This window comes from Gobius niger, assembly GCF_951799975.1.
Source record: "Gobius niger genome assembly, chromosome: 4".
Taxonomy (NCBI): domain Eukaryota; kingdom Metazoa; phylum Chordata; class Actinopteri; order Gobiiformes; family Gobiidae; genus Gobius; species Gobius niger.
Genome location: NC_136855.1, coordinates 23,478,953 through 23,504,240, shown reverse-complemented (window position 1 = coordinate 23,504,240; position 25,288 = coordinate 23,478,953). Strand labels below are relative to the sequence as shown.

At 38.0% G+C, this 25,288-nt stretch overlaps 2 protein-coding genes across 3 annotated transcripts in view; one reads left to right on the top strand and one right to left on the bottom strand.

The window, feature by feature from the left end:
- Positions 1-8,978, bottom strand: part of tcf12 (transcription factor 12) — a 48,230-nt gene extending 39,252 nt beyond the window's left edge. For both annotated transcript variants that reach the window (XM_079555067.1, XM_079555068.1), the window contains exons 1-4: positions 8,776-8,978; positions 7,983-8,071; positions 7,176-7,248; positions 1,391-1,464 (exon numbers count right to left, since the gene is read on the bottom strand). In XM_079555067.1, coding sequence (XP_079411193.1) covers positions 1,391-1,464; positions 7,176-7,248; positions 7,983-8,054 — 219 coding nt within the window. In that variant the 5' untranslated portion in view covers positions 8,055-8,071; positions 8,776-8,978. The remainder of the gene's footprint in view (positions 1-1,390; positions 1,465-7,175; positions 7,249-7,982; positions 8,072-8,775) is intronic.
- A 5,121-nt stretch (positions 8,979-14,099) lies between these two features.
- On the top strand, positions 14,100-25,275 carry LOC306961661 (zinc finger protein 280C-like). The gene is made up of 26 exons (XM_079554505.1): positions 14,100-14,225; positions 15,570-15,775; positions 15,899-15,992; positions 16,169-16,357; positions 16,430-16,504; positions 16,592-16,698; positions 16,857-17,035; positions 18,593-18,750; positions 18,828-18,928; positions 19,007-19,153; positions 19,369-19,503; positions 19,598-19,818; positions 19,945-20,085; positions 20,177-20,245; positions 20,334-20,449; positions 20,520-20,541; positions 20,669-20,944; positions 22,461-22,668; positions 22,959-23,086; positions 23,172-23,274; positions 23,369-23,598; positions 23,915-24,131; positions 24,234-24,341; positions 24,435-24,692; positions 24,809-24,934; positions 25,036-25,275. The coding sequence occupies exons 1-26, from the start codon at positions 14,102-14,104 to the stop codon at positions 25,147-25,149; spliced, it is 3,852 nt and encodes a 1,283-aa protein (XP_079410631.1). The 5' UTR covers positions 14,100-14,101; the 3' UTR covers positions 25,150-25,275.
- The last annotated feature ends 13 nt before the right edge of the window (positions 25,276-25,288 follow it).

Sequence of the window (25,288 nt, the reverse complement as noted above, 5' to 3'; positions counted from 1 at the left end):
CTGTCAGACCACCAGCCTCCAGCTACAGCTGCCCAGGATACCGGCTCTGGCTGAGGGCCAAGGTCAGCGCGACGGGCCGGGACTCTTCACAGCCCACTGATCACAAACTCACAGCTCACCGGCTCAAATGAGCTCAGGGACAACTCCAGTCTTTCTGTAGCAGACAAGAGCTGCTGCTTAAGCACTGACATACTGAACACTTCATTGTTGTCCGGTAATACAACCAATTATTTATGGCAATCAATACCCTTTGCATTCCATAAAAATACACGTATTAAATGCATATTTCTTAAAAAATGCTACCTCAATTCAATAAACCTGAATGTACTATGCCTTTATCAGTTTAATAAAGCTGAACATGAATAATTTCCCTTTGTTATCAATGCTAACAGTAAAAACATACATTAAATGATCGCATATTCGATACATATTAAGCAGGTATTACAGAAGGTGGATAGAAAATGCCCGTTTTTTTCGGCGCCTGAACTAAGGGACTGTACAAATCAGTGTGCAGCTGTGTATGAGTGGCATGCCAGTGTCTGTGTGCACGCCTTATGGAGGTGCAAACAGCTGTCTGCAGCTGATGCTGTGCCTTGCAATGTCAGAAACATTCATTTATATGCACCTGGAGCAAAGAGATCTCAAGCGTCTCTGTCTTATAATTCAAATCAAGCTGCCTGTGTTACCATAGCCTGTAGATGTTCGTTCGGGAAGGGCACCAAGAAATAAACAAGGTAACGCGGCCCGAGTGGCTCTGACATTTAACTGAATTCTAATGGAAAGTGACAGGAGATTGACATTAAATGAAATTCATACAGGGCATCGAGAACAACCAACGTGTGAGGCGCAAACAAACAGGGCAGTGCTGTTCACACTTGCTCACACTCACAGTGAAATGTTCCCAGCTAAACAAACAACTGAGAGTGAGTTTAAACAGGCACTCACAGACCTGCTCCGAAATCAGTGCATTTTTAGAACGGGAAGGGGTTGTCTGATTGCAGTAACTAGAATAAAATCAAATGTGATAAATAATGCAAAAACTGAATGAAGCATCCAAAGAATTAACTATTTCTGAAATCATTTTGTGTTTATGTTATTGCTTGGACCACATTAAAGGGAAAGCTGTGTAATGAGATTTCCCTGCAATTCAAAAGAAATGTACAGTTTAGGACCTTAATAAATGAATAAAGATAGAGTGCGGTAATCCCTTTCCTCTAACACAAAATTAACTGTGCTTCCAGCCACAGAGCAGCAGCTCAGTTAGAGGATACGACTGATGCTTGATAACAGGTGAGTCTAAAACACTGTGTGCTTTGATGTTATGAGTGTTAAATGATGTGCTGTGGAGCAGAAAGGCCATTCGCTGGCGTTAAGTTGTGGGTCATCTTACCCGGGAGGACTCATAGGAGGGACTGGACTCGCCACCTGGGGCCCAAGACGCTTGGTTGGTCCGCTCATCCAGACCTGTCAAAGAAAGACGCGCACAACTCACTCAGCAAGTCAGAAGCAGAGCACAAAGCAGGCTCCCGGACAAAAGAAAAAACTGATCATTGTTTTTCACAAAATGCTGCCTGATTATGAACTGGAGAGTAGAAAACAATCAGGAAATCCCCAGAGGCCTGTGCATGTTAAAGCAAGGGAAGGAAGGAGATATTTTCCTTTCCTTTAGTTGACCTCATAGCCTTCAACAACATATTAGGACGTCAACAATCCCTGTGTTGACCTACAACACTGGCATTTCATAATCTGGGAAAAGTCTGATTGATATTACAGTGCAAATAACATTTCATTTATTTCATTGTCTATTCATTGATTTAAAAAGCAAACACAACAGCTGCATTTAAGGTATGCAGCCGTCTTATCAATTACAAGACATCAAGACTCAATAATGCATATAACAAAAGTCATACATTTGTAACATTGAAGATTTAACGTATAACATTGGCACAGTAATAACAATCTGAAAGGACTCTGATTTTAATTGTCTGGGTAAAGGGCAGACTTTAATTGGGGATATTTACTGTTGATTGGATCGAGCACATCTCGTTTTAGTCACAAATGAGCCTCAAAAGAAAACAACAGAAAACACAAAAAGCAACCCTTATTTTATTGTTTTGTCTATTTTATTCCTATTTGTGGTTTTACATGATTTATTACAAACAGCTGAGGGCCAAAAGTGTATAAAACTCATTCTTCCTCTATTCTTCAAAAGTCAAAGTGAAATACAAAAACCAATAACCTTAACCCAACAGCAGAGACAGGCCATCTGGCATATGCAATTTTCTCAATCTAATTTATGCGATACCGTGTATAAAATGTTTGATGCTTCAATTCTTCAACTTGCTATAGCCAAACAGACGCAGCCATGGAGCAAACAAAATTGCAGGGAGGGTGAAGCATCAACGTGTCCTACATTATTGATTGTTCGAGCCGTGATTGGATCTAATTCGATAAATGCAATACCTTTTCTTCCATTTAGCTCATAAAAATATATATGATTTATGTGCTCATATAGGCGACAGTTGAAAACATAGGATAATGTTATTAGGATATTTACACAGGAATTTAACACCAAACATCCAAGTTTTTTGTTGAAAATCTGCTGTTGGAAGCGCTGGCATGGCGGCTTCCTGAGGTGTTTGTAATTATTATCGACCATGAGTTTGCAATAAAGGCTTTCTACTGTATACATATATATATAGTATCTGTCTATTACACACTTTGCTTTTCTGGAATAAAATTAAAGCAGTACTAAGTAACTCTTGCCCCTAGAGGCCATAAGCGCAACTGCAGGTGTTGTAGCAAGCTACGATTTTTTTACTTACTAATTATCCATGAGAGTAAATACTACACTGACAGAAAAGGCGAAGGGAGAGAGGGATATTGTACATCAAATTACACAATGGAAATATTTTTTTTCACTAAAACTTAGCTGTAAATACTGTTTAAGTGGTGCTAGACCGCAGTTAGCTTTGCCCGTTAGCCTGTTAGCTTCTTCTTCGTGATTCTGTTAGTGTGTATTGGGGCTTCGGTCCGGTGGCAGTCAAGCTGCATTTGTGGTTTTCTGGCCAGAGACACCAGCGTGAGATGAAAGACCCTCCAATCATCCCATTAACACTTGCATTACCCCCAGAGGGGCTACGGAAAGGATTAAGGTAAACAAGCTACTTAGTACTGCTTTAAAGATCAGGTCTAGTAATTGTTTCATTTAAACTTGAAAAGGTTTTGTCTTTTTATCTGGATTACATATTCAGTGTGTTGATGAACTGGGTCAATTACTACGACTAGTTTGGATGATGAGTTGCTTGTGTATTTTGATCAATGTATTCAAGTTTGTTTCAGTTTATTCTGTATGGGGCCCCTTTGTTTAAGCTGTATTTGTAAAAAATAAATAAATAAATAAATAAATAAATACACATACAAAATGACCACTATCATTCTTTCAACCAAAACATTACAGATTACTTGCAGAGTCAAATGATTTTGTGAAACTATTGATCTAACTTTACTCTGAAGGCGACAGTCAGTTACAGCTCTGACCAGAAATCACGCTCCACTGAACAACAGCAGTGTCTGCTCGCTTGTTTTTGTTCAGTTCGAAAATAACAGGCTCATTTCCTCTTCTAAAATGTTATGACTTGAACCCACTAAAATGCTTGAATCGATGCATGTTATGAATAGCCGGTCGCAGCTCAAGTGTAAGTTGCGGCAACACTAAACGAGACCATTACACAGTGAATGTAACAATAGTGAGACTGTTTACTCTATGGGCCAGTGGCTGTCATCTCGTCTGATTAGCATCTCCTATCGGGGCTCAAGGGTCCTCTCTCTTCTTCGAGCTCAGGCAGCAGCACAACCAGATTACTCACTGACACAGGCAGCTAAACAAAAGACACAAACGCACCGGCTCTAATGCAAAGCTAATGAAAGAGAAGAACAAAGCTCCTCTGTGGAAATCCTGTATTCACTACACTTATGTTTGTGCAATTCAAAACCAAGGCAAGTCCAACCCTGTGAATCTGATTCAACAACATGCATTCACAACATTTTAGGATTTCATGTCATGATTTCAAATGCAGGGCAGGGGCCGATGCGACTCTAAGGGAAAAGTAGTCAAAAATGTTGAATCTTACCGTTTTTGTTTGGGATTACGCATACAAAATGACTGCATTTAATCTTTGATCTTTTTCAACTGACAACAAATACGCAACTAGTTTCATACATTGACTTTAGGCTCAGCACTAATGAAAGCTACTGAATACTGGAAATAAGGCCATATGTTTTTGTTATAAAACTCAACTCAATTTAAAGATGCATGCACAAATACAACTCAAAGTGCTTTAGATAAACAATTAAAATATCACCAAATAACAAACTGATTAAACAACAACAAAACGTATCACCTCATAACCTGTGAACTAGATCGAGATGCCCTTTTTGCCGGAGAAATTGAACCTTTGAAAGAGGTATTGCTTGGATGTTGGTCCAGTACCAACAAACTTAATGAAATTAGATTGTGTTATGAGAACAACAGTGGATTAAAGGCAGGAGAAACTTAACAAAGCCGTAGTAAACCAGGTTGAAGTATCTCATTGTTTGAACAAAGCAGGGGCGGCGTGCAATTCACAATCAAGTCTATTATTTACTTTTGCCACATTTAAAGACTAAAATAAGAAAAAGGAAGCAGGTTGTACTTTCAATTTGCAAAAATGCGACGCACTAAATTTAAACAAATCAATCAAGCAATTTCAAATCTGTTTTCTTTTTATATCGGCAAAAATGAAACATGCTTTATACTTCTGCATTTGGTAAGTTTGGAAGCTACTGACAAGCTTCACTTCAGATGGAACAAAACAAAACACTACATGGCACTAAATGAAAATCCTCTATTTAGCGGCGCTCGTTCAGTGGCGGCTTCACTGAAGAGTCAATGGCCTCATCAAACCTGCATCATCAACACAGCTGGAAAGAAGGAGTGATGAATCTCGGTCAGAAGCACTTTGGCTATTTTTTCCCATCCCTCTTCCTCTGGCACACATCTGAAGGGTCTTGCCAGTCCCACTCGGGCTCAATTATCGAGCAGTGCCCAGCTGAGATGCAATAATCCAAACTCTCATTCCCAGCAATTTCCACACTTGTGTCTGCACAGTCACTTGCCTTATGTTCACTATCACTTATGGAGGTGCTTCTTCCCCACCTCGAAGATTAGAGACACACGACCACATGCAGCAGGGCGAGCAGGGGGGATTAGGAGACACACTTCTGCACTTGTCTACTCAATAATGGGTTTGCTCCGAGATCATTTTATTCTGCCACTTTAACATTATTTTACCACTGAGCCTGTTTTTAGTGCATCCAACAAATAAGGTTCAAATGTGTGCCCAAAGGAGGGTGGGGAAAAAAGTTTTTAGTGACAAATTAGTTATTTTTCAAAGCAATTACTCTAGTCATTAGTGAAAACGTAAGCTAAAGTGGTGCTGCTTGACGCTACATCTCGATAAAGGATACTCCAGAGCTTTTCATCTATATTTCCTGTGTCTTTTTGGTGTAACTGTCTCTGAGTGATAAATCCTCTCCTTTCAGCACTTGCTTTAGAGTCTGTGCAAAACCAGACAACTGTTCCAATAATCAATTAGTAGCAATGAATCTGATAGGTTGTTCCAGACGTTGACCACTTGGACTCACAAAGACTAATGTTCTTTTTGTTTTTGGGTAATAAAGCTTTTAATCAATATGTTTGAAAATTATTAGATTATGTAATTACTTTTCTGGGTTCAGACACTATTTCGACATGCTTTTACTGTGACATTCTGCCCTACACTTGTTCACTTGATTAATGAGGGTTATTGGGTCTGAGTCCTCGGCGCTGATACATCATTGAAAATCAATAAGCAAAGTCAAGTCAGGCTCCATCCTATACACAGTGCTGAACAAACACCCCAGATTAGATTTGATTAGATTTTGGTACACTCAGGAGTATCTCACCATACACATACTTCACAGACCAGATATCCGAGTAAATAAGCCCTGCACAAAACATTCCTTGAAAATTGAGGTAACGTTCCCTCTCAGCAGAACACACACCTCGGGTCTTATGTCTCGCTCTCGTTCAGTTTTCACCCAGTGTCTTTGGTTTCACTGCCAACTAAAAACAACGGTGCTTTGTGACTGCAAACAAAACATGCTTTCATAAAACATAATGCTTGATTGTTGACTTACTTTAGCAGCACATCAGACAATAGATGCTTTGCGTTAATGTCCATTTATTGCTATAGGAAGTGACCCCAACACACAGACAGCCAAAAACAAAAAAAACGACATCAAAACATGCACCAATCTTGACAAAAGGTCATTCAAAGACAAAGCCTGGACCTGATCTAACCCCACTGAACAGCAACATGAGAAAATGAGTTATCGGGCAAAGCAACAAGAGGTCGGATAGAATGAATCCACTAATAACTTAATGTTTGCAATGATCTTATAAAACAGAAAACACATTCAACAATCATAAAATTATGTCATTTTAGTAAAAATAAATTAAAAAATGCTGTAATCATTTTTGAATGCATGCGCAACAAAGCCCTAACTAAACCTGTGTTATGATTTTGACAGATACTGTCTGTATACATATTCAATACTTGTAACTGGGATCAAGTGTGCGAGATATTACATTACTCAATATAAAACACTCAATATTTATGGCTTAATCCAATAATGATAATCAATCTTTTTACAATCTAACAGAAATGTGTGTAAATTCCTCTGTGAGAAGGAAGAGCCCCCAAATTGTGTGTACTGCCATGGGACACGGTCCCAGTTTAAAAACTCCTTTGAGAAACTCCTAAAATTGCTTAATTATGCCTAATATGCTTAATTGACATTCCAATCATGCATATCTTAAAACAAACATTCAGATATTATTTGTTGACAATAATTGTCTCACCTGTAATTGGATCAATACACTTGACCCAACCCACAGACTTTACCTCTGCAGCACCTCCTTACCGCTCTGAAATACAATCCCAGCTGGGGTTCAGGGTTTGAGTGCCAGATGTGAACAAATCCCTCAAATAGATGGGGACCACTCATGTGACAATCTCATAAGCATCTTGATCACAGATCAGCGCAATAGACATAGACAAAGACTTTATATACTTTGGACCATTAAGTCCTACCTGATGCGCTGAACTGGCTGCTTCCCAGTGTTGTGGGCCTGGTTTTCCCTCCATTTACAGGTGGCGAGAACATCTGTAATCATACGTAAATAAAAGTCAGTAATTCGGCTCCAAAAAAAATCACTTGTGAGATTTGTTATTTTTCTCCAAGCAGTTAAATTAAGGCAACCAAGAGTCCCAACCAACACATGAATGAGCTGCACACATGGTGCTTGTTAACTATAGGCAAACATTACTATAGATAAATAACTCAAATAAAATAAGAGAAAACTGTAAGTTATCTGGTGAATCAGAATGGATTTATTGCCATTGTCAGTGAACAGGTTTACAAACTAGGAATTTCTTCTGTGCAAACGTGCAACGTAAAACATACAACATAAAAACTCTAGAGAGATAGATAGTAAACTATAAGATACATAAGATAAGCCTTCATTGATCTCACAATGGAGAAATTCACTTGTTACATTCAGCTCTGAAGAAAACACTCAAGACGTGAAAAATAGACAGGAAATGTGCGACCAATTAAATAGTAAATAGAAGTATCTTATATACAAACTTAAAACTTAGAAACTATAAGGGCATGCATTAAAAATATGTGTATAAGAATATGATAAGTGAAAGGCTATGATACAACATGGCAAGCAAATCAAATCTACACACATTGATGAGGACGCTTCATTCAGACAGTCTATGTCGCTATGGCTCATAACGTGACAATAATGATAAGCACGGGATGAATAAAGTCCTCATGTCAGTTCATTAATTTACCCCGTAACCAAAGAGTGAGAGGTGTGAAGAGCGCCCTACCGCACTGAAGTCCAGCAGGTCACTTAATTCCTTGTCTGTTCCGAGAGCGGCAATCCGCTGCTGAGGGTTCATTGTGGCCGTCTAGAAACCTGCAAAACACCGCTTATCGGTCACAACTGCACTGGTCCAGCGCGCGTGCAGCCTCGTGAAAGCGCCGCTATGACAGGCGTTTGTTATGGTTGAAGGATAAACTTAAAAGTATACTTGTGGGTGGTGTTTCAAAAGAAGTGACAGCAGTTTTGCATGACATTTAAATTGATGGCAGGAGCACCTCGCGTGGTCTTTTATCTACGAGCTAATTGCGTTGATTAATCAGCAGATAAGACGCGTTAAAAGAGACCCGCATCATCGCGTAATTGCGGTAACAATGCCTTCATGGGCAGCACTGCACCTCTCCAGGAGCACATGTTTACAAGTCACTTACAGAGGGCTTGTTCTCCGGGATATTGTCACGGCTTTATGGATCATATTTAGTCATAATAAAGATGATGGAGGTCTCTGTTAGTGGAGGTTAGCACCTAGCGCTAGCCCGCAGTTCAGTCTCATTTGAGGCAGAAAGAGCTAGCGGCACTGCAGCTTTAGTCGCGGAGATACGGCCACAGCGCAAAACATAAATTGCAGATGATACAATAAAACACACATTAAATATACAAATGACATCAGTCAACAGTCAATGCAAACAAACAAAAAACAAACGCTGAATGACAATTTATAGAGTACAGTGATGTCTCCCCAACTCCTAACTTCTTTCACTGATCTGAAAGCTTTTTGCAAACTCCCACAGATTTTTTACCTTGTGTCCGATAAAAATCCAACTAGGGTGATCTGATGATGCTTCTTTTTCTTGGTTAAGCCTCAATGCAGGAAAATGTGGAATAAATTGCTTATATCTAGGATATTATCCTCAATATATCAGTAACGAGTTTCCCTTAGGCAGACATTTTTTGCTTTGCGAAAGCCTTAGCACCACGATGACAGCGTTTATTGTATCCCTCCGCTGAGACGGTGACATGAAAGTCCCACACAGACTGAGCTGTGTGATGAGACTGAGCCATAGACTGAGCACAGACTGAGCTGTGTGAGGAGACTGAGCCCAGCGGGATGCCGCGGAGTCAGGGCTTCAGTGGCGTGCACGTGCGTACGTTATGATGACCTGACCATTACACCTGCACGTGTCATCAGGAGTGCCTCAGTGATGTTGGAAACAAATACAACATTTCATACTGCATTCTTGCCAAGGCAGAAGTCGTCTTTACAACATCATCCATCCAAGAAAACGTATTCATAATTTACACTAAAGCAATGGTGGTCAAACACGGAAGTTGACCACAAATAGTTTATAGTTTGATCCTACCACAGGTTTGGTCAGTGCCGCCAGTTACTTTGTGAACTTTGCGGACAAACACAGAGCTATAAAGAGTCTATATTTATGATTTGTGGCTATTTTTAACTTCTATACTCACAATGGAAAGCCGAAAGTTCAGTCATTGCTGTTACGACCAACTAACAAAGCAGCGACACACATCAGTGTCACGTCACAGTGGGCTGCAGGCAGCGCAGCAGGCTCGTGCCGCTGAAGGAACTACTTTTTTCCTCCGCGGTGATCAAGCTAAGAACCTGAATTAAGCATTAAGTTTGATGAAAAAAGAAAAGAAAACAATACATAGCTTAAATTAAAAAAAGAAAGAAAGAAAGAAAGAAAGAAAGAAAGAAAGAAAGAAAGAAAGAAAGAAAGAAAGAAAGAAAGAAGATTATTTTAGAAGCACTTCTGTGCGACCTAGAAGTAGTAGTAGTAATAGTAGTAGTATATATATATACATAGCAGTATATATATATATATATATATATATATATATATATATATATATATATATATATATATATATATATATATATATATATATATATATATATATATACTATATATGTATGTATGTATGTATGTATGTATGTATGTATATATATATATATATATTTATATATATTTATATGTAAATATACACACATATGTATGTGTGTGTGTGTGTGTGTGTGTGTAAGCATTGTTATAGCATTGAAGTTACAGTTTAATCTCAATTTTAAGAGGTTTTCTTGCTAGAGTTGTGTAAACTGCGGCACATCTGTTTGTTTTGTTTAACCCAGACTGCCACCTGTTGGACAAATTGGTTTTCTGTTGTTTCTTTTTTAAATGTGTTTGTGTGTGTGTGTGTGTGTGTGTGTGTGTGTGTGTGTGTGTGTGTGTGTGTGTGTGTGTGTGTGTGTGTGTGTGCGTGCGTGCGTGCGTGCGTGCGTGCGTGTGTGTGTAATACTGTTTTAGCCACAGCTGCCCTGGGATAGACTGACAGAAGCAAGGCTACCAGTCTGTGCCATTGGCCCCTTTGACCACCACCAAACACACCACATACATCCTGGCCTATTGCACATGTTGTTAGTGGTAGGGGAAACCTATACACTGACACGGGGAGAACATGCAAACTTTGGAAAGGCCCCGTCCAAGATTGAACCCGGGACCTTCTAGCTGTGAAGCACGAGTGCTAACCACTGAACCACCGTGCCGTGCTTTATCAATCAATCAATCAATCAATCAATCAATCAAAGTTTATTTATATAGCACCTTACAACAACACAAGGAAGACCAAAGTGCTTCACAGAAAGATAAAACAATATTGAAAAATCAATCAATCAACTAAGTGCGCTCTAAGTCTTCGAAGCTAGTTTGAAAAGATGTGTCTTCAGCTTAAAGAGGGACGGCTCTGTGAGAACACGCAGACTGAGGGGCAGCTGTTCCACAGTTTACGCGCTACAACCCGAACGATCGCCCCACTGTCTTTATGGACATCTGACCATTACATACCTATACATGGATTATCGATGTTTTACAAGCCAACACTATTCATACACAAGGGGAAAGTGTCTTGCCCAAGGACACAACAACAGAGTGCACCTATGGGAGCCAAAATCTCAGTAATTGGAAAACCTGCAATCTGAGCCACGCCACCCCTACCTTTAAAATAATAAAGGGCGTGTGACATTATGGCTGTGATAGTTGACAGAAAAATACAAAACATGGTCAGTGGTTCTTCTCAAACTTTTCACACCAAGTATCACCTAAAATGGCTTTCCAGTAGACAAGAGATTATGTCTCTTGCTAGTCTTGTATTAAACAGTCTAACAGTATTTGATTTGGTCAAATGGGACTAGTTTAAAGACAGCTCTGCAGAATTATTATTATTATATATATATTTGTAAATCAGAACCCTTAATTGTGCAATGCAATCACTAAAGGGTGTCAATGCTCAGCTGGATGCATGATGCTGGTGCCGGTCTTTTCAGTCACATACGATAATGAACTGGCTGAGATGTAAATAAGTAGCGCATGTGTCACTCTCACTATTTTTGTCACTAAAGACACTGAAATAAATTTCTCATCTGATGCTGCTACACATCGGAAGAATCCATCATATGCACATTATATGCTTTGCACAACATATCCCTCCATAGATATTCACTTTATCCTGGACCACTGTTTTGTATGATGGCTTTTTTCTCTTTCAGTGATATTCAGTGCAAAAAAAAAAGTAGCATATTGAGGGAAGACGAATTTCTCACTTTAAAAATAATTACTTTACCAAAAAGGATGATTAGATTAACTAATTGCTTCCATTCGATTCTCCAAGAAACCCCGCTGAAGGCAGACCTAATTGACAAGTTACATTCATGTCTTTGAGTATTTGCTGTACTGCTTCCTTAACACAAAAGTGTTAGCCTCAAGACCCCTCCAGTATTGAGAAATTATATCTCATGCATTACTCAAATGTATATTTTGGCCCATTTTCAATCTTGAAAAATTATGTTTTGTGGGACAGACAAGACTTGGACAAATTGTATTGATCCACAAGGGAAATTGTGTGATCACCATAGCTCATTAATATAACCTTCTTTCTTTGTATTTTGTTTTTAAATTATATGATACGGAATTGTAATCTTCAGTATTGTGGGTGCCCTTGGTGGAAGGTGGGTGTCTCTGCTTCTAATGGTTTTTCCCAGGGGGCCTCTTTAGGTGGTATCCAGGGTCATCTGCAATTTTATACTTTATTAATTCTAATGCTTCCGTGATGCATTTAAATGTTTTCTTGGTTTAGACATGGTTTACACACAGTTTAGGCCTAAGTCAAATTTGATCTATTTTATCCCCTTTAGTCACGGCTAAATCCTGATTTGATCTTGATCTAGGCCTCGTGGTATTTGGAGTGTCAAATATTTTCATGATGTAATACTTGGAAAATCTAATTTTCTGTGTGCTCATCTCACATTATTACACACAGCACAATGCACTAACTTCATGGATTTATTTAGTTGCATGTGAGAATTACTTTGTTACCAACATGTGGTTAAAAAATTACTATCGACATCATAACATAACATGACAGCACCTCAGAGTGCCACTGAAGGTTTGCTGCTCTAAAGTATGTTCTCAGAAGTGAGTCATCCATGGTCTAAATAGACTTTTAGCATCCCAGTCCAACACACAGAAGTATTTCATCAGTATACTTTTGACAACAAGAGTGAGAAGCCTCTGAAGATAGAAGCGAAATGTCCAAAACTCAATCAGTCGACAATATTTAATTGTCCGGTATCTCAAATTCATCCCTCTGATACTGTAGAACTGTACCTTCTTGTCACAGTCAATGTGGCATCTCTTTGCTGCTAACACACAACCCAATTCAAATCAGAATCCAGGAATCCTGCAAAATGATGTGTTTCACGGTGTTCCTGAGTTCCTTTTTTCAAGCCTAAATACCAAACTCTTTTTTTTTTTTTTTATTGCAACATCTCAATCCAAGGCAATCCAATGACTGCTGAAAAGCAAGTCTAAGCAGCACAAAACATAAAATCAAACGAATAATAATTTGTAGTTTAATAACAATAATAAGAGGGCATTAGTTAATCTATACAGATAATATTTCACATAGTTTTAAACTTTTATGGCACCTTTACACTCAAGAATTTTACAAGGATAAAAAAAAAAAATTGGGGTTTACCTTCCGGAATCTACATCTATGTAAAAAAAAAAAAAAAAATCCTAAACTTTACAATCAGCCTTATCCTAAAAGGGACCCATTCCATAACCGGATGATGATTTTTTTTGTAAAGGAAGTAAACAGAGAAGAAAACCAGACTCGTTGGCAATGGCATGCTCTGTGCTCTGTGTTTCTCTGTGTGAGCCGCTACTGTGATTAGCTTTGAGTTTGTTTTCTAGACACAGACAGACCTTCTGTACCGAGTCTTGGAAGCTTGGTAAAAAAACAAACGGGTAGGCGATCATGATAGCGTTATTACCAATCTGCCGGTCAACATTCTGCTTTTTCCGATTACACCACGGATGATACAGTGGATGCTAATAGCATTAACAGCTAGCTAATGTCATCTTGGTAATTTGGTGTTGGAAGTGTAACCATATTTATGGCTGCTACACATAAACGAACAATAAATATGCTGCACTTTTGTAATATTAGTGGAAGTACTGATACCGGAGTTGAAACCTCTGGCTATAAAGATCAGTTTGTAACAATTCTTTGCTAAGCTAGCTAGCATGGGACACTTCTTTGTCTATTTTACGTTAATGATTTTTGTCATTTAAGAGTAGTGTTTGCTGACTTTTAAAAAGCCCAAATAAAGTCTGCTCAGTTAGCTAGCTTTAGATGGTCTTATTTAAAACGTGTAGTTAGCTAGCTAATGCTATTATTTGTATATTTAAAAAAATGCAGCCTTGTTACAAAGGAATGGTGATGAACGTTAGGATTCATAAGCATCAAATGAGTTACCTAAGTAGGAGTGCTTTTATTGGTAGAAAAACATTTAAACCTTTAAACGTGTGTTTAGCATAAGCGAGCTCGTTTCTCGTCACACGGTCATACCTGACTCGTTTGCAGGGAGCGGGACATCCCTTGCTCGTTACCATGGAGATGGTCTTTGCGTTGACAATCGCCAAACATTTTTATATTCAGATACGTGCAAATGCGTTATTTTGTTGACTCTCAAGAAAAAATAATATTGTGTTTTAGTTAGTGTGTCTTTGAATCGTTTTTATTAATGCTTGCATTTGCTGCAGGTCCACAATGTCTGAGCTTTTTATGGAGTGTGTGGAGGAGGATTTGGAGCCATGGCAGAAGTCAGTCCCGCAGATTAACCTGACTGAGGATGACGATGATGATGATGAACCAATATTTGTTGGAGTAGTGTGTATGTATAAAAGCACTATAGTCTTTCAATAATTGCCCATGTTTGCTGTAACTTTTATACATTAGCTAAAAAAGTAAACACAACAGTTTGACGACAGAAATGAAGCCTGTAACAGCATAGAAATCATATGCTGCATTCATGTGGGCTGGGGTACTTGTTTTCCCGAGTGACATCATTGCCTCCAATGTTTTCATGTGCTTTGTATGTTGGAAAGAGGGGGTTTTGATGTCATCAAATAAAAATGGTCTTTTATCACTAATGAGCGCTCAGCTGAGCTAACCATTGAAATTTGGCATTAGCATCTCAAAAGCGAAATTTTGTAAAATATCACGTAAATGTTCTTTTTCTAGCATAAATGTAGAGCATTTATCTTGCAAATATGTTACTCTGAAGGACGACAGTTCAGACTAAATCCCAGAAAGTAGCGGAGTTTAACTAAAAAACTCACATTAGACGATAAAAGAACAAATCAGCTGATTTCTGCAGTCAGGTGCGGAAGTCCGGAAGCTCGTTTTGACTCAAGTTCCCCAGTTGTTTTCCCTACTTGAGTGAGCGTTCATGTGCATTTTCCAACTGGGCAAAATGTTTTCCCCAGTTCCAAAGGACCACATGAACGTAGCAAAATAAATGCCTTTAGTTATCTGAGCCTGTTCCTGCAAATGCATTCATTTTTTTAGCCAATGGCGCTTGGACCCGTTTAAATTGAATGTTCTAATTTCCTCTCAATTTTACCAAATTGAGAGTTAGGTCCACTCAATTTGTTGTTTTACTGTCCTGTATTTTCTGCTGTTGTCATCATAAAATGTTAACTACCATGCTGTTGCTATGTTTTGACATCACATAAGCTCTATAGTCTTTAGTAATGCAGAAACTTTGCAGTTTTGATGGCATAATCTGAAACTCTATTAGCAGTTTAATGCTGCGTTCTAGGTAACTGGTACTTTTTCAACCTCCGACTTGGAAAAATGCTATTGCACACAGCTCAAACTGGTAATAGCAACTTGATGATCAGAGTGGTCTGATTTCAGATAAGAGCTGAATATAATTATGCCAGCCCTTATGGAGAAGTTTATCGGAATGATAAAAATGTAAGGTAACCACTTCATGAGTGATGTTGATGTTATTTGGCATGTTTTGAATTATATTTGGTGTAAAGAAAACATTTTATAACCTGACTTGTTTACATGAGTTTATTCAGCTGAAAAACTGAATAAACTGTGGTCTCATGGTTTTCAAGTGGGGGGGAACACAGTTACCAGTTGCCTGGAATGCAGCCTTAGACTTCAAATTGCTCACATTTTGAAATAAATATAACTTGTACGCTTTATGTATATGATTTCACAGCCAAAGACCAAAAGGAGTCTATTACTAAATGTCCACCCACTCAGTGGAAGAGTGAAGATAAACAAGATATTAGACTGCCTGTTTACCAGCCTTCCACAGGCCCCCCTCAAAGGATGCTGCCTCTCAATTCAGCAGTAAAACCTGTGAATACCCTAACGCCTGTTTTACCAACTATTACACCACAGCCCGTTATGTTAAATAACCAGGTAAATATTCCCAATTAATTTATTCATTTCACTAACATACTTTTGATTATCTTACATTTTATGTAACACTTTTGTACCAAAATTGCTCAAGAAATAAATTGATGATCGTAATATATTTTTCAGGGTTTTATTGTCACTCCACAAATAACCAACAATAATGTTATTGCCTCTCTTGGAAGCCACTATCCCCTCGGCACTTCATTCACATTGGTATCAGGTAATCCAGTTCATCATTTTTAAACTAGCAACATCACAATTAAATTATTATTTATTGTACCCTTGGCCAAGACATGTCACCGCCTTCAATCCTGTGTCTGCTCACTCTCGTGTTGTGTTTGTGTGGGTGACAAGATCAGTGTAATAACTCTTTTTAAACATTTGCTTTGTTTGTAGCACCCCAACCACAAGTATTTCAACAAATTACCCCAACTACTTTGATGCAAGGTGTAGTTCACAGACCTCAGGTGCAAAACATCAGCAACAACATTGTGACACTGTCTAACGTCCAGACTCCCACTGTCTTCAACACTCAACCCAGTCAGTTTCAAGTCAATCAGACCAACACATCTTTGCCAGTGATGAGTAAGTCCTCTACTTACTGATAATGTTGAGCCAAGCACAAAATATTCTTGAACTCTCATCCTTTTCAAATAGAACAAATTCCAATCAAAAGGGTTTTACCAGTTCAGCAAATGGACAATTCTATAAAAAGAACAAAGACTGATATAGGTAAATAGATATTTGTTGTTTTGACGTTAGCCCCTTGTTTTTCCCTCTATTGTCTTAATTTATCTCTTTCTTCTCCTTCATGTACAGGATATCCAAATTCTGGGAATATTGCTCAAAATGGGATGTCTATATTTGATTGCACAAACTGCAAAAGCGTTTTTTCTGACGAGGATGGACTTAAAAGTCATGCTTCAGTAAGTTATCACATGAAGCCAATAGCCAAACATGGGAAAAATAACAAAAACTAAAATCTGAAACTCTTTTGTATCAAATAACTTATTCTGACTGTTTTCAGACATACCTTTTCTTCATAAGTTATGTATTTGATGAAATATGATGATGCCCGTTTCAGAATTGTAAACCCACAGATGTAGAGGGCGCACAGCAGCAGTGTGTTGGAAGTAAGCGCATCATGCTCGTTGGAGAGTTCTACTATGGTAAATATGAAGGAGATGGCTTTACAAAGGAGACTGAAAAGGCCACCACTTTCAAGTGCCAAAGCTGCTTGAAAGTCCTCAAGAACAACATCAGGTAAGTAGAGGAAGAATGTGGAGTGGATCTACTTGTATTTTAATCATGATCATTGTACTAAATACATAAAACAACAGAAAACAACAAAGGTCACTCACTATTCAGTATATAATTCAGTATAATAACAATACCTTTTATTTGTACTATTTCTAAACTCATCAAGTTCCTACTAGTTAGTACTAAAAGCAAAGACATCCCATCAAATGTATTTAGTAAAGATGCCATTTTATTCAAATTGCATCATCTTTCTTTACATACACTGTACAGCTAGTTCATATAATAACTCTTTCTAATGGTAGCGGAAGTTAGAAGATCATTAGATCATATTTTGTTTGTTGTATTTTGTTTGAGAATTAAATTTGTATTTTATTTTTTCTCTTGAAGTGGAGACTAAATATTACATGACCCTTAATCACGTTCAGCCTGGTTGTTTCTTTAATTAGGTTTTGGTTAGGTGTTTTTTTTTTACAATATAGTTGAGTATACTTGGGGATGGACTATTCAAACAAAAACTGTCTTTATTCACTAAGTGATAAACTAAATTCTGTGACTGAAACTGAAGCTGATGTCTTCTATGGGTCTTACCTGTTAAGATAAATGATGGCTTCAGACCAGTTTGTCTCAGGGGCCTAAAGATGAAAAATGACTGCTAGTTTAGGTGGCGTAAGAACTGCTCCTTTGATTAAATAACTTTGCTTCAGAACATTGCAGAAAAGGCATCTGTAAGCTGCTTTTAATGGGGAAACACATTTGTACTCCAACCACACTCTCACTGTGGAGGTCATGGTTCATCCACATAAAAATTTCTATTAGGGGAGCTGAGGTAGCAGAATGTACAGGCTGAAAAATGGGCTGTGCCTCGTCAGGGCACCAATGGCAGGTACCTGTGGAGGTACTTAATGCAACCACAGGGCACTACATCATTAGGCATAGCCAAAATCTATGTGTAATTGCCGATATTATAACAGCCATTATACATGCTTAGAAAGTGGGGTGAAAGAAGAAATCCTAATTTATCTTTTAAAAACCTTTGGGAATTAGCCTCAAAACGCTGCCTGCATGTGGTCATGAATTTATGTCAGGAATACATAATTTTATTCATTGTTGACTTTCATGGTAATTAAACATGGTAGTTTAAATGTAAGAGCTAAGTATATATTCTGTGCAGTGAATAGATTAAGAGCATATGGGCACTGCATTGTTTTGTAGTTAACCTCGACCTATGAGAGAAAACAGGATTTTTATTAATGGCTGCTATTGATGTGGTGTCGGCCTAGTACGTTAACAGTGCAATGCTTATTTAAAACTGAGATTGTACATGAAACACAATGGATTATTTTTCACATTTCCAGGTGTAGGTCAACTAATTAAAAAGATTTAGGAGAGAAATATGTTGCATGATTGTAAATAAATCAACAAAGACTAACTATATTTGCTCTCACAATTTAATGACGACCTAATGCTTTTCTGTTCAGACAAAAAAGGTGTCCCACTGCAGACATAAGTGCTTTTGTCAAGGGTTAAATGGCAGCTGTGTGTGTGCATCTCCTCTTGTAGGTTCATGAACCATATGAAGCACCACCTGGAGCTGGAGAAGCAAAATAGTGAAAGCTTTGAAAGCCACACAACCTGCCAGCATTGCTACAGACAGTACTTGACTCCGTTCCAGCTGCAGTGCCATATTGAAAGCGCTCACAGTGCAGTCGAGTCTACAAGTAAATGAACCTTCTTTCCCCCAGCTATTCATATACTTTTTAACTGCCACTATATTTTACAATTATTTCATTTTCAGCTAATTGCAAGATTTGTGAGCTGGCCTTTGAGACAGAACAAGTTCTCCTGGACCACATGAAAAATAATCACAAACCTGGGGAAATGCCCTATGTCTGCCAGGTAAGTCATAGTGGACCATTTACTGTGTTGTCATGTAAAGAAGATCTTTCTGTTAGTGTTTTTAACCTTGTCCCAAAGGTATGCAATTTTAGGTCATCCTTTTTCTCAGATGTGGAAGCACATTTCCGAAATGCCCATGAAAATGCAAAGGATATACTCTGCCCCTTTTGTCTGAAAGTCTTTAAAAGCGGCCACATTTATATGCAACACTACATGAGACATCAGGTATTATGACTTCTGAAAATAATGCTCTAAAGAGGTAACTGTTGTTTGCCAAATGTTGGATTGACGTGCTTGTTTATTGACCCATTCAAAATTCATTGCAGTGCTGATAATGGCGTTTTTTGTACTTGTAATATTTCTGGAAAGTCTGATTAAAATGTGTACAATTGGCCCCAAAGTCGTATTATACATTGTTCATGTTCTATTTTTTCTTTTAGAAAAAGGGAATTTTTCGTTGCGGGAAATGCAGGCTTAATTTTCTCTCATTTAAAGAAAAAGTGGAGCATCGTACACAAGTTCACAGGACATTTATAAAGCCAAAAGCTCTTGAAGGCCTTGCTCCAGGAACAAAAGTATTATTTTCAAAATATATTATGGAACACACAAGCAAAACACTCTGAACCATTTTGAGTGATGTAATAATGTTTTGTCTTCCTTGTGATTCAGGTGACAATTCGAGCCTCAATAACGGGAAACCCGTCTGTAACACCGAGCTCTACAACTCCATTTGGCTTCATTGTAACATCGGACAAATCACAAACCAGCAAGTCTGTCAATGTGCAGAAGTCACAGATGTTCCCATCTGTAAACTCTGAACCAGCAAAAGTTTCTCAGAGAAAACAAGAACGTGGGACTTCCAAAAATAACTTCTCACTAAAGAATTTCAGGTTAGTGATGGAAAAATCAGTTTTACAACATTATTTCTTCTGCAATAGAAGCAGTAAGTAAGTTCTTTGTATATGTTGTTGCCTTTTCTTCATCCGTAAATTATGTGCTTATTATATTTTTTCCAGAACTGGTGGGAAACCGTACAAATGCATTGAATGCAAAGGCCTTGTTAATGACTTCTTCACTCATTTCCCAATGATTCTAAATTGTGGCGCATGTAAATACCAGACAAACTGTAAAGAATCTATAGGGAATCATATGATAAGGTGACTATCTACTATGTAGTCACGTCTCAACATTTAAAAAAATTAATTAGTCCATTGCATGCATATTGATGATGTCTTTTTTTAATTCTAGATTTCACAGTACAGTCAGCAAGAGCCGATTTTTAAAATTTGAAAATCGAAGATGTTTTTCCTCATTAAAGTAAGTTTTTGTCAATACTTACCATAATGTTGTATATCTTATATGAATATTTAAGAAAAATAAGATGTGTTTCTTTTTTAATCTTCAGATTAACACTTGTCTGTCTCAAATGTGATCTCCTTTTGGATGCATCGACTGGTGACCGGATGGCCAAACATTTAACAAACAGGCCTAATCATAGATGCAAAGTTATTCAAGAGAAAGGTACAGTACATGCATGGATAGTGTCTACTACAGATTCATGTTTCCAATATTAATAATGCTTTTGTTTCAGTTTTCAAAGCCAACGATGAAGCGTAAGTTAAATATGCCATTGTATTTTTTTCTAATACAATGTATGAAAATGTTTGACAGAAGTACTTGTATTGTGGTTTCCTCCTGTTTTGACACTACTATAAACTGATGTAACTGCTGATTTTCCAGGCTTCCGGTTGAGCAGCCAGCTGAAACATCAACATCTACTCTTGTTATGATGATTGTAATGCCAGAGAACAAAGACGAGACTCTTTCTATAAAAAGTCTCACAACTGCTGCTGACACTAATGTGGATCCATCAGAGCCTTTGGAAACATCCACTTCATCAGGCTGTGAGCAGGAAAATGGCTCCTCGGACATGGTTACTCTTAAAGATTCACAAGAGTCACTGCGTCCAGATTTGCCCGTTGAAGTAGTTTCTAGTCAAGGTGAAATGATGACTTAGTTTTTGTCACATTTCTTTGAACATGATAAATGTTCATAGAAATATATACAGGCATTGATGTATTATAGCTATTGCATTACTGTATTTTTGCATTGCTGTATAACATCTTCATGCATCGCTACTGATTGTTATTTAGTTACTGTCAATATATAATGTTTCATATATTGAGACTTTTCTGAACAGTAAATACATGTCTTTATTTGACCATATTTTATATATTGAGACTTTTCTGGACAATAAATACATGTCTTTATTTGACCCTTATTCCTGTATAGTTAGTATATTCTTTTTATTTATAATTGTTTTTGATATTATATTGGATGTCGAAAGTATGATAGCAATTCAGATGCTTGCCTTATGTTTTAGAATAATGTCCATTGAAAATGTGTCCATCAACACGAGGGATGGCAAAGTGTCCTTTTAACAATAATTATAATAATAAAAAGCTTATCTTACTGGAGGCACCTGAACTTTGAAACTCGAGCTAAGATTAGTCTTTGGTCCCAATTAGTTTATGAATTTGTCTGGGATTTCAAACCATAAATAATTATTTTAATTAATAATTTTTGCTGTCTGTGTAAAGCTGGAGTTGCAACAATTCTGGTGTAGAAATGTGTTACAGTACTCCTTTAAATCGCAGAACAAAAGTTGATTTGAGGACCTTTTTCTAGAAGACTGGAGTGGATCTTTTAACCTAAGATAAAGTAAAACTTAATAGCCCCAAAACACCCAAGGGCCGAACCTCAACATTGTAGCCTAAAGTAAAGAACTATTTTCTGCAAATGCCAATGTTTTCATCAGCGGTTCCGAAGTGGCAGGGCTTTGGGGATCACCATTACCCTTGGATGACAAGCCAAGGACCGAAATATATGACACTATTTCTCGAATTTTTAGACTACTTTAACAGGTATTTGTTGTTTTTATTTGCACAATATTATTTCTCAAAATCATCTTGGGGGCCAGAGGTTCTGTGCTGGAAGGCCGGATTTGGCCCCCGCGGGCCTGACGTTGCCTGCTTCTATTGCTGTACATACATACATACAATGACATAACATTCACACAACAAAAAGTGCCAGAGATCATTCTTTTTAATAAGAAAGTGCCAGCAATCGGTCTTTTTAATAAAAAAAATAATAATAATAATAATTACTGATCAGCGTGAATGAACTGACGTCATTACCATCCTGTATTTCTATTGGCTTTCAGATGAGCGGTGTTTGCCATGGCAACTTGACGCCAAACACACCTGTTGCGCGTATCCTGACATCTTTCTTTTGTGCAATTCCATAGTTTTGGAATCGTTTTTTTTTTTACCATTCATAAAATCTGCGACAACTGAATTGGCGTAAATCATCGAAGACATGGTAAGTAAACGGTTATTAATAACTGTATAATAGTTTAGCACCAGTTAGTGTCACCGAGAGGAACTTTAGCAAACGGATATGCTAGCTAGTATTAACGTCGTTAGCATCATCATGGCTAGCATAATGTGTAACTTTATTCTCTTCATAAGAGTCGTAACGCTGGTTGGTCTTACAACGAGCAGCGGTTATTAACCCTACAGCTACAAGAGCAGCAACGGCAGGAGACGGCCATGCGTGTGGATAAAGACCGCCAGCTGCAGGCGAGTCTGCGGGACGAGGAGAGCTTTGAGAGGCGACGGTACCTGCGGCAGGTGCAGCAGGAGCTCCGCGAAAGACAAATGGAAAGCGCCATAGTAAAGGTATGTCTTTTGTCTTTGTCAGTGGTGTTTGTGTGAGTGTTACAAAGCAGACATTAGCCATCCATCACATGCAGATTTAATAGGAAGTCCCTCGTAAAGACATTTGCGTTTTATAGTACACACTGTCTTTCATATACATATCGGTGCATGTTATATTTTACTACTATAATTTGTCTGGGAGCGACTTTGCATAAAAAGTGTGTTTATTTAAAGCAAAAGACACATGCTATGGTGTCAGTATTTTATAAATTATAACAAATACAAAGGTAATTTTGTTTTTTTTCTTCCAGGCCGAGGAAGAAAAAATAAACAGACAAGCGCAAATAGAACAGGAGGAGAGAATTGCAAAAGAGCTTGCTCGCATCAGCTACGAAAAACAAAGAGAGGAAAAAATTCGTCAGCATGTTAAGGAGAACAGGTATTTCTTCTTGACACATAACAGCTTTGTCATGCTAAATATAAACATAAACAAAATCATGATTGGTTTTCTCTCTCTGTTTTAGCACAGAGCTTCGAGAATTAGAGTCAAAACTAAGGTCTGCATATCTCAATAAGGAGAGAGCTGCACAAATTGCTGAGCAAGAAGCCATAAGATATGAGACAATGGTATTTTTCTCTCTGTTAAAAAATGTATCCATTTAGGACAACAATCTCGTCAACAATGTATGTAGATTTTCCTTGATATTGCATTTGTCTCTAGCGATCTGAAGCAGACTTTGCAAGGCAGATGAAAAGGGACAAAGAGCAAGCCAGCCTTGAGGAGCAAAAGCTGCAGCAGATACGACACGAGGAGCTGCTTCATTATCAGCAAGAGTTGGACCAGCAGCTCTTGGAGAGAGAACACAAGAGACAAGAGGCGTATGAGGAGTTTCTCAAAGAAAAGGTCTTGGTTGATGAGATTATTAAGAAGATTTACGAGGAGGATCAGAAGTAAGTATTGTTTGAATATTATGTATATCTTTTGTAACCTTCTTTTTTTTTTAAACCATAAGCCACTTTTGACAATATTGTAGTCTGCAGGTGCAATAATTATGGGAACATACATTTCAGAACATAACTCGCCCAACAGAATATTTGTCCATTTTGTAATTTACTGTATCATCATCCTTTAGCTCTAGTAGATAAAATCAATAAAAACAATTAAAAGTTGACATACTATTTTAAAAGCTGTCCTTCATAAAAAACAAAATGCACATTAAAAGGAATCATATCCAAGCTAAGTGATGAATTTATTCACCGATTGTAGGGAAAGACAGCTGAAGTTGGAGAAGGTCAAAGCCACTCAACAACACATTGAAGAGTTCAAGAGACAGCAGGCTGAATGGAGACGCATGGAGCAGGAGCAGATGGAGGCCGAGAACAGACGAATTCTGGAGTATGCAAAGCGTCAGCAGCAGAAGGAGGCAAACCAAAAGGCCATGAATAAAGAAAGAGAAGACGCGAAGGAGAAACTTCATAAACTGGTACAATTTCTATTTTTCCAAACTGTACATCAGTATTGAAAACATCATGGAAAACCTTTTGGACTCATTGCTGTGTATGTGTGTGTTGTTATTTTTTGACAGCTGTCTGAGAAGATGAACGAAGAAAGGCAAAAGCGAGAATACATGGAGCAAGTTCGTGAAGATGTTTATTTAGAGGAGCAGGAAGAGGCTAACCGGCGGAAAGATATTGTGAGTTTTTCTTTCAATTAACTCTAAATATGAAACAGGTTTTTTATTTCTATTGGCATGAATAGTACATAAGCTACATGAACTACCTCACAGGAAGAAATGGAGAAGAAGATCCGTCAGCGGCTGATGATGCAGCAGACCTGTCAACAGCAAATGGCTTTCAAAGAAATGCAAAGGAAAGCAGAGAAAGAAGAAGAAGAGGCTTTCCGAAAAATGATGCTGGCCAAGTTTGCAGAGGATGATCGCATCGAGCAGATGAACGCCCAGAAACGGCGTATGAAGCAGCTTGAACATAGACGTGAAGTAGAAAAACTCATTGAGCAGCGCAGGCAGCAACATGAGGCCGATAAGGTACAAATATTGAAAAATATAACTGAATTGAGCTAAAGATGGATTTAACATTATAGTTGTCTCACTGTTAATCATGCAAGAAATGAATAATGTACTGTATATATTTTTTCCTTTAGGAGCTTGAGGCAAAAGAAAAGGCACTTGAGGAGGAGAGAGAGGCATTGCGCATGAAAATTATTGAAGAAGAAAGGCAAAAACTTCTTAAACGTCATGCAAAACAACTACTTGGTTACCTCCCTAAGGTATGAACAATTGTTTTATTATGGTATGAACAATTGTTTTATTATGGTTTGAACAATTGTTTTGCACTAATGTAACAAGTCTGAATGTTTGTAATTTCCAGGGCTTGCTTCGTGTAAATGATTTGGACCATTTTGATGAAGACTTCAGGAAAAACTTTCAAACCCGTCAAGCAGATATCTTCTCTGAGGATGGGTGGGAAGATAATGTTGAATGAATAACATGACAGTCTCCTCTTTTGCCACTAGAGGGCAGCTAAAGATGACAGTAGACATATGTACACAAGACTTTTTACTCATGTTCTGAGGGAATCGACTGTGACAAAACATTCACTCATAGTCAGTTTTAACAGCTAT

What these genes read in the sequence shown, in the direction of transcription:
- LOC306961661 (XM_079554505.1), top strand. Translation starts at nt 14,102, where the DNA reads ATGTCTGAGCTTTTTATGGAGTGTGTGGAGGAGGATTTGGAGCCATGG. An exon ending in AACACTACATGAGACATCAG is followed by an intron (nt 19,154 to 19,368) that starts GTATTATGACTT and finishes TTTTTCTTTTAG; the next exon opens with AAAAAGGGAATTTTTCGTTG. An exon ending in TTCTCACTAAAGAATTTCAG is followed by an intron (nt 19,819 to 19,944) that starts GTTAGTGATGGA and finishes TATTTTTTCCAG; the next exon opens with AACTGGTGGGAAACCGTACA.